The sequence below is a fragment of the Centropristis striata genome, chromosome 7, assembly GCF_030273125.1.
Source record: "Centropristis striata isolate RG_2023a ecotype Rhode Island chromosome 7, C.striata_1.0, whole genome shotgun sequence".
Lineage (NCBI taxonomy): Eukaryota > Metazoa > Chordata > Actinopteri > Perciformes > Serranidae > Centropristis > Centropristis striata.
The window spans coordinates 9,948,141-9,963,755 of NC_081523.1; the positions used below are offsets into that span (position 1 = coordinate 9,948,141).

General features: G+C 38.0%; 1 protein-coding gene across 1 annotated transcript in view; it reads left to right on the top strand.

Moving 5' to 3' along the window:
* The window catches only part of gak (cyclin G associated kinase), a 29,261-nt gene that overhangs the window by 6,150 nt on the left and 7,496 nt on the right, over positions 1 to 15,615 (top strand). The window contains exons 3-18 of the mRNA XM_059337123.1: positions 1,149 to 1,208; positions 2,315 to 2,429; positions 2,914 to 3,056; positions 3,287 to 3,412; positions 5,013 to 5,102; positions 5,260 to 5,395; positions 6,301 to 6,413; positions 8,364 to 8,442; positions 10,533 to 10,650; positions 12,590 to 12,639; positions 12,833 to 12,981; positions 13,217 to 13,339; positions 14,579 to 14,712; positions 14,854 to 15,048; positions 15,149 to 15,266; positions 15,389 to 15,468. Coding sequence (XP_059193106.1) covers positions 1,149 to 1,208; positions 2,315 to 2,429; positions 2,914 to 3,056; positions 3,287 to 3,412; positions 5,013 to 5,102; positions 5,260 to 5,395; positions 6,301 to 6,413; positions 8,364 to 8,442; positions 10,533 to 10,650; positions 12,590 to 12,639; positions 12,833 to 12,981; positions 13,217 to 13,339; positions 14,579 to 14,712; positions 14,854 to 15,048; positions 15,149 to 15,266; positions 15,389 to 15,468 — 1,829 coding nt within the window. The remainder of the gene's footprint in view (positions 1 to 1,148; positions 1,209 to 2,314; positions 2,430 to 2,913; positions 3,057 to 3,286; positions 3,413 to 5,012; positions 5,103 to 5,259; positions 5,396 to 6,300; positions 6,414 to 8,363; positions 8,443 to 10,532; positions 10,651 to 12,589; positions 12,640 to 12,832; positions 12,982 to 13,216; positions 13,340 to 14,578; positions 14,713 to 14,853; positions 15,049 to 15,148; positions 15,267 to 15,388; positions 15,469 to 15,615) is intronic.

Below are 15,615 nucleotides of genomic sequence, written 5' to 3' on the forward strand. Positions count from 1 at the left end.
TTTCTCATCCAAAAAAGAAATGCTACAGAACACTGAAATGTTTTCATCGTTATCATATAGTATGAAGACTTTAGAAGTAGATCCTCTGGCCTCTTCTTTGTAATACAGCTGAACTGTGTGTTTAGTTTACAAGTTCAGCAATTAACTTTAAATGCAGGACAAATAACAATATATGCATGTGAGAAAAAGGTAAAGCCTGCAACTACAAAATAGCTGCATTGATGGAATGAATATGGTTGAGGAAAAACATGCATGTGCTAAATATTTGCAATGTTTGGGTTGTGTTTGCTTGTCAACATCCTTTTTAGGATTATTCCAAAGTCTAAAGCCAGACTGTATTGTGAAATTGTGAAAGATTACCAATATGGCAGCCAATATAATGCTTTTTTTTTAGCTGCAATGAAAATAAACTTATCTATGTGGGTTATGCATCAATGAGATTATGCAAAGGTGCCCAGAAAGCTGCTTTGTAAAAGTATTTAACAATATACTTCCTAATATATTATAAGCAGAATGTATACTTGGTAGGGATAGGCGTTTGGAAGCAACTTGCCAACTCGAATGTCTATCATGTTAACGATCAATTAATCGATTAAACGCTGCATGCATTCATGGGCAAAATAAAAGATATATATACAGTACTATATAGGAGCCGCTTTTATTTTGAAAGGAAGAAAAGAGACTTGATCCTGTCGATCAAGGCATGAGATTCGTTTTCACAGTAATCCTGCATATTTAAGTGTGTTTTGAGTTTAAAACCTAGTAATTCATGCTAGCAAGGTTTGATACAGTAAGCTAGTTTTGCTCAAATGAATAATCTTGTATTTCTGTGTGTTTTATAGTTGTTATTGCAACTTTCAGCTTGCAAACTGTAGCTTTATCCAATCAGCTTATTGGCTTATTCACGTACGGCCGCAGAACTGAACGCTCTGTTGTGTTTCAGTTCAGTGAGTACTGATACGCAGTCATAGATAAAATTAAAATGAAAAATATACAGATCGACCAAATTCTTAACAAGCATTAATCGATCATCGCTTTATTATTCCCATCCCTAATACTTGGTGATGGTCATGCAAATGTGTTATAAAAAGATGATGTCTCACAGGACAAGAACAAACTAATGGTCTCTTTGTGTGCTTTTGTTTCAGAGGCTGCTGTCCAACGAGGAAGAGAAGAACAAGGAAATCATACAGGAAGTCTGCTTCATGGTATCCTTTATTAGTTCCAAACTCTGATGAAAGGACAATTGTTTTTTTCTTATGATCAGTATAGAGCTTTGCTGTGTTAGCACACAGCAGAGCAACATATGACAAAGGACAGTTAAAGCCATGATTTCACAATTGCAGAGTATACTGTCATTACTAGATCACTTTTAGTTTACTCACAACACCACACAATGTCAGAATGCGCAATACAGGAGCTAATATATATTTACAGTGTTTAACTTTATGATAGCATTGTGTTTTCACACACACACAGACTGCTATGTGTTGTGTGATTCTGCTCTTAAAAGCTTTCCTAAAGCGCTCTAGTGTGTCGGATTTGTTATTCAGTGGTTTCCAGGTGGAATAGGATCATTTAAAGATTCCTTTGTGCATCTGAATATCAAATCACTGAAGCATCTCTAGATTCCAGTGTCTCAAGAGACGTTTTATTGTGCTACATTTCAGGTTTTATCAATGAGATAACTCGATGAAGGGAGTTTTTTGGGGGCCAGCAGCTAAATATTGCTGGGACATCTTTTTCCTTTTTTTTTACTGTTGCACAATAGTTTGTTTCATGCTGTGTAGGACATTGTGAAGTCACAGGCTTTTGGTAAACGCAGCGTGGTGTTCCTGGCACCATTGCAACATTGTGATTTAAGAACTTGGTTATTTTGCATAATGTTTCATGCCTCTACTGCTGATGACGCAGAAATTATTCGCATCACCTAACCATCATCTCTTCTTGCTTTTACTGTTTGATTATTAGATAGATAGATAGATAGATAGATAGATATACTTTGTTTATATCAAGCTGGGAAATTACAGTTAATTAAGCTACAGTAAAGTTTGAGAATACAAGTGCTGGATGGCAGAGTAGTTCAGTTTAAATAGTTGGAGATCAATGGCCACAATGACTGATTAAACTGATTGTCACTTAGATTTTTATCATATAAAATACCCTCTAAAGTGGTCGGTAGATATGACAAATCACAGGCAAGTCCTAATAACTCCAAGGATGATTGGAGATTTCTGAAATAACTGACCTGAATCCAGGCTTGACACCACAGTAGTGTTTATGCTGTATGTTCCTTAACCTTTTTGCACCATAGAAAAAGCTGTCAGGTCATCCCAACATGGTTCAGTTCTGCTCTGCTGCCTCCATCAGTAAGGAGGAATCAGACACGGGACAGGCAGAGTTCTTGATCCTCACAGAGTTGTGTAAAGGTAACTGCACACGTTCTTTCACACTTTTTCTCACTTTTTTTCTCCTCTAGCTCTCTCTTTGTAAGCACTTATTACTCATCGTACTTACGCAGAAGCATTCCCAAGTAACTCTAACTGAAGGGCACTCGTGATGAAACGGTTTCCAGTCTGCGGCCTTTGCACTTCCTGATCTACTTCCTTTCTGTTCAGTCTGACTGTTCATTTACAACACTTGTTGTCCTTCAGTTCTTTTTCTGCTTTGTAAGCAACCTTATATTAAATATTAACACTTTTCAGGCAATTATCCAATGTGTGTGAAGCACATTTTCATCAATTGATGGCATGATTAAAGACTTTTATCTGCAGTGTGTCATATTTCCCCGAATTAATCAGACAAATTACACACAAAACACACAAAAGGGGATCTGTGTAGTTGCAGGTGTTGCTTTCATTTTGACTGATGGGTTTTCATTCATTGGTCTGCTTTCTGTCTCCTCTGCCTCAGGTCAGCTGGTGGACTTTATAAAGCGGGTAGAGCAGAGGGCTCCCCTGTCATGTGACACCGTGCTGAAAGTCTTCTACCAGTCGTGCCGCGCCGTGCAGCACATGCACAAACAGAAGCCTCCGATCACACACAGAGACCTCAAGGTTTGTTCTTTCTGAGTGGATGATCCAGTATCCATAATAATCAGCACCCTGGAATAAAATGATTAAGTGCAACTCCTCAGTTTGACTACATTTCTGTTTTGAATAAGTAAATGTTGCAATTATAAGCACAGCTGATAGTGCTTCAAATCAAGGGGTATAATGATTACTTATTTGTAATTAAATGTGTATTGAGTGACATGCTAAACCTCTGATGACTTGATATGTTGCAGATTGAGAACCTCTTGATTAGTAACCAGGGCACCATCAAGCTGTGTGACTTTGGCAGCGCCACCACAGTGTCACATTACCCCGACTACAGCTGGTCGGCACAGAAGAGGTCCATGGTGGAGGACGAGGTACACACACACACACACACACACACACACACACACACACTCAAACATCAGTGAAAGTTTATCTTATCTCAGCAGGACTATTCTTATACAGGTGCATCTCAATAAATTAGAATATCATAGAAAAGTTTATACATGTCAATAATCAATTCAAAAAGTGGAAATAACATATATAGGTTAGGGTTGTCACGATACTAAAATATTCGATACTCGATACCATTTTCAATACCACAAGGATAAAAACAAAGACCCTGAAATTTACCAGAAATATTTTTATTAACAAGAAAAATGCAACATGTAAAAATGAACAGAACAACAGGTTAAATATTTATCATAAAAAACAGTTGTGCAAAAAGAAACTGCAACTATGAAAACAAGCGTCAGATACTCGATACTTTTGAAAATGAGTATTATATCCGGATACAACGTTTTAGTATCGATACTTTTTTGAGTATCGATACTTTTGACAACCCTAATATAGATCCATTACACACAGAATGAAACATTTAATGTCTGAATTTATTTAATTTCTTCTAATTATAATGAGTATGGCTTACATTTAATGAACACCTAAAATTCTGTATCTCAAAAAAAATTAATATTAAAAAAACGATTTAAGTATTTTTAAAAATGCAAATGTTGGCCTCTGAAAACAATGTCCATTTATATGACTCAATACTTGGTTGGGGCTATTTGACTTGAACTACTTGAACTTGACTTTTCCATGATATTCTAATGTATTGAGATGCACCTGTACATATAGAGTCTACATTTAATGACGTTTTTACACACATTGATTAAAAATAAGAAGTGTTATGGCATAATTTGCCACAAACTTTTATAATTTAATCAATTTTTGGCAAGATTTTGTCACACCAGATGTCTCCAATATACTTTCTGCTGCTTTACACTGCACAAACATTTTTATTTGGTTTAAAACACAGCCAGCCAGTTTTCTTGAAGTCCATCTTATATTCTTCAATTTCTCTATAAAAGTCGGAGATAAGTTAGAAAAAAAATCAGTGTCAATAAGGACGTCACGGTGTTGGACAGAAACCAGAAACCTTTAAATGAATTAACAGCTCCAGGTCCAGGAAGCAACGATCAATCAGGGTAATTATATTAATACCAGAACCACAAACACACACACACACACACAGCTTCGCCACAGATGACCTCAGCATGTAGGACCCCAGAGATCCCGCTTTCTAAATGTAATCATCTGTGTCTCTGTCTGGCACCTGTTTGTCAGGCTAGTAGCAGGAAAGAGATGCTTAAGGAAAGAGCTTTGTATGAAGAAAGGATGAAGGAGACGGATGTTAAGTTGAGACTTGGAATAATTTGTTTTTGGAAAGCAAGATTAGTTCTATTTGTGGGAACACATAACCATGTGTCCTTTTAATGAAAACAATTTTTTCAAGGTTTTTAATTTAATAAGTCTCTCAGAGTAAAATCCTGACTCAGATGAACATCAGTTAGAGCAAAATTTACCCACATCTGACTATAACTGGATTCTTGGCTCTGGTTTTATTGGCTGCAACACGCCACAGTGGTCCAACAGCTGTGTTTGTTTGTTTAATTTGTTTTTTCTGTTTGTGTGCAGATCACAAGGAACACCACTCCAGCGTACCGGACGCCAGAGATGATCGATCTCTACTCCAACTTTCCCATCAATGAGAAACAGGACATCTGGGTCAGAACTAACTTTTTTATTTACTGTCCTTCAATGTCGCAGCTAATCCAAGATCACAAATAAAAACACAACATTTTCTGATTGCTAGATGTTAGGAATTAACATCAGTGGGTTGAGAATTAATTTCCATCTTTTTAATTTCCACTTTGTCTTGCAGGCCTTGGGATGCATCCTCTACCTGTTGTGTTTTAAGCAGCACCCATTCGAGGAAGGAGCCAAGCTGCAAATCGTCAACGGAAAATACTCCATCCCTCAGAATGACGTCAAATACACCGTGTATCACAACCTCATACGTATGTTCCTTCATTTTGTGTCTAGCTAGCCTAACTGTACTCCAAGTCGGACACCAAGACTCAAACAACCCAAAACAATGGGGGCTGAGTTTTTCGGGGGAATTTGGAAGTTTCTGGGTAAACCAAATAAAAAACATCATTATCAACCAACGTTATCAACAAACCTGGACCGTACTTCTGTCCTTCACAATAAAATACAGTCACCATGTACATAAATGAAATATCACATGTAGATTGTTTAATATGTATAAATCAATTATACCCACACTGGTGGTGGCGATCTTATTCGAAATGACTGTGAAAGCACTGAAAGTGCCGCATTGCAGATGTGTTCGATTTGGTATACAGTAACGAACGGTGTCCGATTTGGGGTTCTACTTTCTTGCCCACAAGTCACACTTTCAAATTTACAGTCACATGTAATGAGCTGAAATACTTGTTACATGTGACTTTTTGGATTGGACCTCTAACGTTGATATAGACACAGTGGAGAGAAATGCTATGACAAGTTGAATATTGCCAACACCAGCAGTACCTTGTTATGCTTAATCTAATTAGGCTAAACAGCTCCACCTGGTGGAAATAGCAAATCTGTATATTTCCTACAAACAGTGGCACAAAATATAAATAATAATAAACTACAAAAGAATATATATTTAAATAGTACATCTTATCATTTGTTTTTTTTTTATATTACATAATTTAACAAATTAAGCATATAGTCCTTGATTTCCATTAATAAAGATACATTATATGATTGTTTTCTTCCTAATGAATTGCCTCATTTTTGCGTCTTCATGTTTCTGTTATCAAGAAAGCTCTGTTTTTAAGATTTTTGACATTAACTTCTTTCTCCTCTGCACCCTCCTCCTCCTCCTCCCCCTCCTCCTTCTCCTCCTGTCCAGGTTCTATGTTGAAGGTGAACCCAGAGGAGCGTCTGTCTATTACAGAGTTGGTCAACCAGCTCCAGGAGATAGCAGCAGCACGCAACGTCAACCCCAAGTCTCCCATTACAGAGGTGTGTGTGTGCATGATTGTGTTCAGCATAAGATTTAAGAATTGATACACTGGTAAAACAATTACACCATTAAGTAATTTTGCCATCTTTTACACATCGATCTTTACTGTCCTGTGCTGTTCTATCTCTTTTTGTGGGCCATTTTTCCAGCTCTTATCTTGAAGTGAAAGTCACTGATTGATTGAGGTTAAAACAAACAGTTTTACATTTTCAGCAAAGTCATGGTTGTGGCTGATAAATGAGTGCATCCTCCTTGCCAGGAACAAGAGAGAGAGAGTATTTGAAGATTTCCTCCTTATCTCTAACTGTTCAGTGGCTCCTGCTTCAGATAGGTGATACATTTCACCAAGTGTATTTTGAAGAAAACAGATTGATTGGCTGAAACACAGGGAGAGAATATCGACCAGGCCGACCACACGGCTTCTTCCACAGTGTCTGTTAACATGCATGCACACTTGATCGCTCTCAAATTGCTAATGTGGTTACACTTCATGCAACCAGCACACACACACACACACACACACACACACACACACAGTGGGGCTGGCTCAAAGGAGCCTGTATTCTCTTTCCCAGGCTCCTCTCTTCCCAGCTGGCATGGTCCAAATAGGCAGAGAGACATAAAGGTGGGAAATGGGTGACACTAAATCATAAAACAAGCATGAAGTGATATCAACACTACAGTATTAAGACAGTAAGTGACTGTAAAGACAGGAAACCGTTTGATCGTCTACCACCCACAGTAGCTAATCAGATTTAAGATTTGAGCCAAGATTTTGGGATAGAAAGGCATTTTAGCCTGCGAAGTGGCAGACCGTGACCAACTTAGCAGCCACAGCCTCTTATGATTCTTAACGCAAATCCACAAATCCTGCTACTTATCACCAAAATCCGCAGGCACAGTTGTGATTTCACAGTATGAAAAGCTGATTTCAATGTCAGAAATCTCCGGGGGTTAAACTGATTCTTCTTTCTTCCAACAGCTCTCTGGTGTTCAATGTACATGTCACTGATATATAGCTGAGTCAGTGTATTTATCCAGTATTACATGTCTATGAATACTGGTGTTTTTTTCTCTTTTTGAGAATCATACACTGGCTACCACTTTAGGAAAATCCATTTTTTCCTGTACAGCTTATTCCATCTTATTCTAAGATTATGCCATTTCTCAGAACAGATTACTGAAGCACTGAGTTCTTCTGGATCTTAAACTTTTTTTTTTATATCTCACTGAATCCCAATAAGGTAAATGTGTGCAGATTGAAGGCAGATTTGTTGATTGCTGATCTGATTAAGGTTAAGAAGGGGTTTCCCTGGTGGACATAAGGAGATTATAATCCTCCTTCCTCTCCTCCTCCTCGCCTCTCTGCTGCTTCACGGCACAGACATATGGAGAGGCAGACTGTGAGGAGGGAGAGCAGAAAACTTGTGAAGGAAGAGAGCAGAGATGGAAGTGAAATACTGAGAGGGAAATGCGGTAGACATCCCGGAGCGGAAGCGAGACGTTGAGTCTGTCTGGCTGCCTTAACTCACACCCAGACTCTTACTTGATCCAGCACGTCTGACAAAAACTATTTTTAAATTTGCAGTGTGTTATGATTGTGCTACTTTTTGGGATTCTTTGGAACTGGTGCTTTTACATTTCGGGACAGAGACGAGACCTGTTGCTTTGCTAAGAATCTGATTTATGGTCTTTTTCTGTCGTTCCCTGACCATGTTTTCCCTTTCCTGTATTTGATTTTTTTTGGTATTATATCCATTTTTTAAGCTGACTTTTTTTGAAGGAAGATATGTTTTGATCATCTTAGGCACAACCTTAGGTCCTGGCTGCACTTTTCTTTTACATTTTTTTGTCAACTTTGTCTTCATTTTGTTGACCTGTTACCTGTTACAATGTTGAGTACGTACTACTGTTGGCGTCCGGTGTTTGACGGCTATGAATGTCTGCAGCTGCTGGAGCAGAACGGAGGGTTCGGCAACAACGGAGCCCAGCCGCCCATGCAGATCCACAACGTCCAGAACAATGCAGGTAAAAGGCTTGTTTGGATTAAATATTATACTTTATGTGGGTTTGCATTAGTGTGTTAAAAAGTTTGTTTCAAGTGTTCACAGTTTTGATAAAATTGTTCTGAAATAGCACAAATGTCATGTCAGTGTTGTGTTCAATGTGCTGAAGGATAAACTAAAACCCCATAAAGGACTCTTGGTATATTAATACATTTACTTACTGCAGTCCAACACATTGACTAATGAAATAATCACATACTACTCCTAAAAAAAAATGGCCACAGAGGTATTTTTGTGCCTTTGACTGAACAAGACACTTGGTTTCTCTGCTGTCTTTTTTTTATAACCCCTAATTTCTAATCAGCCAGACACACATGTTCTCTTTCTTTTACACACACACACACGCACAACTCCAAGACACCACCCATGTCCCACCCATATCTCCTAGTTACACATGCTAATATGTAATCTGTTAAGATCACGTATAACCACCCATGCTAAAATATCTCCTCTGACCTCATGACCAACAGTAGTCAGTAGGTCAGCTTCAGACTCATATGTATTGGAGACTCTGTATGGTGATTGTTTTTAAATCGTGATCAATATGTTGGACATTTTGAGCTATCTTACACTCTTTTTTTTCCACAGTCTTATTTCTTAGCCATTTTGAAATGGTTATAGAGCAGAATTTTTGTTCAACATGGTTTACACTCAATATTTAACCACAATATTCTCCGTAATCCACTTTACTTGACTGACTTTGAGCGTACCATAGAAGCTAACAGACTTGCATGTATCTTGTGTAATATAATCTACAAGGTTAGCATTCTTTTCGATGTCTCACTATGCGAATACGCCCATAGTGAGACATCTCACTCAAGCTACTCAGAGAACCGGGGTTACGGAAGTAACCTATAGCTTTTAATTTGTGTGTCACCGGCAGTGATGGCTGGCATGTTTAGTTTACAAGTTGATCTTAAGCAGAATAGAAAAAAATATTCATAGTGAAGATTACCTGCTAAAATGTGTAATAGAGAAAAAAAACAGTCATAGACCACATATTGGCATTTGGTGCGATGACTGTTGTTGATTTCACAGTCTGTCTGGAGCAGACTGAAGCAGAGTACACACTCACTAGAAAGAGCTTATTCTTGTTCTTAAGGATATTTGAAGTAAGATTAAGAGCACAAGCTGAAGGTACTTGGATCAGATTTTCGTTATTTATTTTTTGTTTACTTTCTCGAATAAGTGGCTTTTCTAGACACACAACAAATATAGACACACACACACGCACGTGCAGGTTGTCTATTAAGAGGATTTCTCTACGGCAAGTTGGCCATCTGTCGAAAGTCAGAGTGTTTTCTCTTGGGGAGTGGCTCCACTTCTCCTGTCCTTCATACTGTCACACCTGAGCAATAAATGATGTTGAGTCATCGCCCTGCTGTTCAATATCTGGCAGCTCCAGCACAGCTGAAAGCAGCTGATTTTATCCAATGCATTTTTTTGTAATTTTTTTACATTTCAAGCTTTTATTGAGGTTTTCAAATCTAGTTATAAATGTCGCCATAGTTCTTGATGTTATCACCCCAAAAAATAAATGATAAATAAATCTACAAAGGAAATCTTTAGTTTCAATAAGATGATTCATGAGATTAAACTTTTTCTTAATTTTCAGTCTAAATGCCAACAAATCTGGATTTTAGCCGAATATTAGATATAAGTTTGATAAAAACAATGTGAATTTCCTAGAATGTACTTCTAAAAATCATATAACATTTGTTTTGCAACAAACTATTCGATACAGCCCTATTTTTTTACTGATTTACACTTAGACAGACTTTATTGTCATCGAAGTTATACAGACAAATGCACATTTGAACGAAATTTCGATGCATTGGCTCACAACTCTAGATAATTATAGGTATAAATATAAACACTATAAAACTGTAAAAATAGAATAACAGAAGTTAAGCAGAAAACATCAACAGCCATTATGTGGGTTTAGTGTGTCCCTGATATCTGATATCTAACTTAAGCCAGGGTTAGTGCTATAACAGTGTCTGCAAATGTATCATATTTAGTATTCTCTCCTTTTCCCCATGACACCTGTAGGCATATACGATCCTGATCAGGCAGGCAGCGGCCTCTTCGATATCTTGAGGGGAGGAACCGAACGCTTCCTGACCAACATAAAGGACACTTCCTCTAAGGTCATCCAATCAGTAGCAAAGTAAGCCGCTCCACTCTTTCTACCATGGTTATTATTGTTGTACTCTTTTATATTCCACTTTCAGTTGAAACTACAGATCAGTTTGTGTTTTATTCATTTAACCTGACAGTCAGTTTTGTTTTCCCCACTTGGCATAACATGGACATGCTTCACATTATGTTTACAGTCATTAACCAGTGGATTGAACATTGAGTTGGAACTTTTCACATTTTGCGACTGTAACTTCACATTATGCATAACCAGAACTTATTTAACCAAGAAAATTGCACCGCCATGTTTGCTTTGGTTATCATTTATGCATTAACCTCAAGTAAATGTAGATGATTGTACACCTGCAGATTGTCTCCGTAAGCATTCATGCTCATACCTCCCCTGCCTCTCGATTTACCTTTTTTTAAAAGGGACATTTTGCTGCTTAGCTATCTTAAATGGGATTCTCCACCGTGATGGAAAGCTTTGAAGTTGTGAACCTCCCAGAAAAGGATTAACCATATATCTCTCTTTGTAGTTCTGTCACCACACTTGGCTGACTATAACTGCTATAGACATATAGGTCGTCTGATGGAGAATAAGCAAAGTGTTCCTTTAATAGCCAATCTATCCATATCCATTCAAGTTTGATGTTTCATTTGGTTATTCCAACATCGGTTTGTTCCATTTGTTTGGTCGTTTTGTTTATTTTTTGTTGTTTCTTTTCTCTGTCCCAATCCCTCATGGTCCCACTATGTGTCCATCACCTAGCAACCCAAGGTAAATATGGGTCAGAAGTGCGTCAACTCATGCGTTGCTCTGTGTGCTCCTGTAGTTTGTGTTTAATTTAGAGGAAGGAAAACCCTACTAAGCCTTTTTGCTGTGCCGTGTCCACCATCACAGCTTGCTGATTCTAACATCACAGATTCCATAATCCAGTCGAATGAATGCAGAGCGTGATGCCACTGATGAGTAGCATTTTACGTATGAATGGAAGAGTCAGGTGATTGGAAAATTATATCAGCGAATGACAAAACAAGTGAAACATTAATCTGATACTTTAGCTCTTGTAACTTTTTAACAATTTGAACTATTTATCCCTACTTTTAGGTATCTATTTCAATCATTTATTCGTCACTTTTAACAATTTTAACATCTCTGTTCACTTGCAATTCAATATGTTGTAATTCAAATCCTAATTTTCTTTATTTTTTCTCCAATAAGTCGAGCTAGAATCTTTCCCTGTACCCCCAAATAACTTCAAATGTACCCCTGCTTGGGAGTTACTTCCCTATATGAATGACTGGATGAATGAATGTAACTTAAAATGTTTTAATACGACTTCACTGCTCACTAAATCACCATTTCGGCTATATCTGTGTCTCAACCAGCATCACTTGTCCGTCCTGACACCATACAGATGCATTTGAGTGTCATCAACATAGATGGATTAATTTATTTGCTTGGCCTACAGTTTGTTTGTGTGTACTCAATTTTTTATATTTAGTTTTTTGTTGTTTTTTGCTGTTGTCATTGTTCCAATATGATTTATTTTGCTATAAAAGAAAAGTCTACTTTTGACATCAATTACCTGTCAATAACACCTATGAGCTATTGGCAGCAATGAACCTCCTGACTGTATTCCCATGCAACAACAAGCATCTGCTAGATGCATGTGCTACATTAAAGGCTCAGGAAAGAAAAGTGTTTTTTGACAGCCTCATTAAATCTTCTGCATTGTGTGGGAGCTCTGACATCGATAAGGGGCATCCCCATCCTGCAGCACCAGAGTTATATTGATATTTTGTAATACAAAGCTTTCTTGTTTTTTTTTAAACAGTTTGTATTACCAATCTGTTTGTGCAGTCTCCCAGACATTAGTTAAACTATTTAGTAATTAGTGTTTTTTCCTCCCTACCATGTTGTATATCTACTCCTTTCATAAGTGCACTTTTGATTTCTGTTTCAGCTATGCCAAAGGGGACCTAGATATTTCATATATCACCTCCAGAATAGCAGGTAGGCATAGCAACCCTTAATAAAACTTCTTTACTCTGTTACTGCAAAATGTTATCTTCATGTTATGTTATGAGGATGATGTCTGCAATAATTCTATTCACAAATGGCTTAAGTCCTGTTTAACAATGGAGAAGGAGATCAAACCATTGGATAGTTTGATATAATACCTGCTTCTCTATTTGTGTGTGTGTAGTCATGTCCTTCCCAGCAGAAGGGGTGGAGTCGGCAATAAAAAACAACATTGAGGACGTCCGTCTCTTCCTGGATTCCCGTCATGCGGGCCACTATGCTGTCTACAACCTCTCCAAACGATCATACAGGCCTTCTCGGTTCCACAACAGGGTAAGAAGCGTGTGTTTGTGGTGGGTGGATGCATATCAAGGTGTGAATTTTACCAAATTCCCCGGTCTCGATATGTCATTGCTATGAGTAGATAGCTTGTTTACTCCTACCAGTCGTAGTATCAGGAGTGTTTTGCATGATTTCAATATTGCCACAGTGTTTGCTTTGACCTTTCCCTTGTGTGCAGTTATACAATATTCCTGTTGTACTCAGCTACGTGTCTTTCCATGTGCAGGTGTCAGAGTGTAACTGGCAAGTGCGCCGCGCCCCCAACCTCCGCAGCCTCTACAGTGTGTGTAAGAACATGCATCTATGGCTCAAACAAGACCAGAGGAACATCTGTATAGTACACTGTCTGGTAAGTGATCTCTTATCACCTATACCTGTCTGATGAGTTAGGCCGGTGACATACTTGTTTTTAGCCACGCATTTGAGTAGACAACCGGCTGCAGTGTGAACGGAGTTGCTTATACAGTACAGGCCAAAAGTTTGGACACACCTTCTCATTCAATGTTTTTCCTTTATTTTCATGACTATTGACATTGTAAATTCATCAAAACTATTAATGAACACATGTGGAATTATGTACTTAACAAAAAAGTGTGAAATAACTGAAAACATGTCTTATATTCTAGTAAGCAAAGGGTGGCTACTTTGAGGAATCTTAAATACAAGACATGTTTTCAGTTATTTCACACTTTTTTTGTTAAGTACATAATTCCATATGTGTTCATTCATAGTTTTGATGCCTTCAGTGAGAATCTACAATGTAAATAGTCATGAAAATAAAGAAAAACGCATTGAATGAGATGGGTGTGTCCAAACTTTTGGCCTGTACTGTATATAGAGACCAACCAATATGGGAATTTTGAGACAGATGCCGATACTGATTTTAGAGGGGGGAAATTAATTGATAGCTGATATGGTGGCCGTCTGGCCGATATCGTAATTGTTTGAGCTGGGATGAAAAATAATGATAATAATAATAATGATTAAGATTTCCTTTAATAGTCCCACAATGGGGAAATTCCAGTATTACAGCTGCAAAGTGAATAGCAAACAACAATAAATAGTAAACATCAGTATAAGCTAGAAATATAAGTAAATAAACAAGTAGAAATATTAAATTTATTAACGATCAAAACAAAAATAAAATTAAAAAAACGTTAGGAACATTTATACAATGTAGTCAGTCCTTTTTTTAATGTGGATTGTTATGTGGATCTTTTTCTTTAATTTGTTGTTCATTTTAATGCCTGGTACAACTAAAGGTACATTTGTTTGGACAAATATAATGATAACAAGAAAAATAGCTCATAAGAGTTCAATTTAAGAGCTGATATCTAGCCATTTTCCATGGTTTTGGCAGAGTGTGCTACTGGAGAATTCCACTAGAGGACACAGGAGAGAAGTCTTTGCAAGATGTCAATGACAAATATGACAACATCCCAGGAGCTTACTGTAATGAAAACAGTACTTCATGCATGCTCAGATGAGGAAAGGGAGTAAGAGGAAGTCCAGACAGAGACATAAGTACGTGATAAGGACACTTGGCTGCAGTATACTTAATTCTGACCTTCACTTTTTGTCTCTGTAGGACGGTAGGGCAGCATCAGCCGTAGCAGTTTGCTCCTTCCTGTGTTTCTGTCGCCTTTTCACCACAGCTGAGGCTGCTGTCTACATGTTCTCAATGAAACGCTGCCCGCCTGGTATAGCACCCTCACACAAGAGGTATGGAAAGACACTGGTTGGAATTTTGACCCTAAATCATGTAATAGATCAAAAATATTTTTTTTGTGTTTTTGCCTCCCCATACACCACAAAATCAAAAGCTAAAATACATGATCCTGATTTTGCTTTTGCTTGTTGCAGGTATATAGAGTATATGTGCGATATGATGGCAGAGGAGCCCATCGTCCCACACAGCAAGCCCATAATAATTCGCTCTATCGTCATGACACCCGTGCCGCTGTTCAATAAGCAGCGTAATGGGTGCAGGCCGTTCTGCGAAGTCTATGTGGGCGACGAGAGAGTCCTCACCACATCACAGGAGTACGACAAGATGAAGTAAGTTCAAACACACAGGAATGCGTTTCAGCTGTCCCCAGATTTAAAAAAAATCTGTTTCAATTATATATCCTTCCTCTCATTATTTTGCTCTTTTCAGGGATTTTAAGATGGAAGATGGCAAAGCAGAGATTCCCCTCAATGTGACAGTCCAAGGAGATGTACTGGTGGTGATCTACCATGCGAGATCTACACTGGGAGGACGTCTGCAGGCCAAGGTACACACACACACACACACACACACACACACACACACACACAAAAGCTTTAGGGCGACACAAATCAACTGTTAGCTCATTCTGGACAAACAAAGCTCATCTTATGCTCTATAATGTTTCAGATGGCATCCATGAAGATGTTTCAGATCCAGTTCCACACAGGCTTCGTCCCCAGAAATGCGACCACTGTAAAGTTTGCCAAGTATGTACAAAACTTTGAGAAATACAGAACTTTTTACTATAAAAGATCACATTTCTTGGTTCCTGTACAATAATATCAACTAAAACATATTTCTTATTTCCTAATTAACTTTTTTCTCCAAAACCTCCTGTTTCCCCGTTTCTCCTC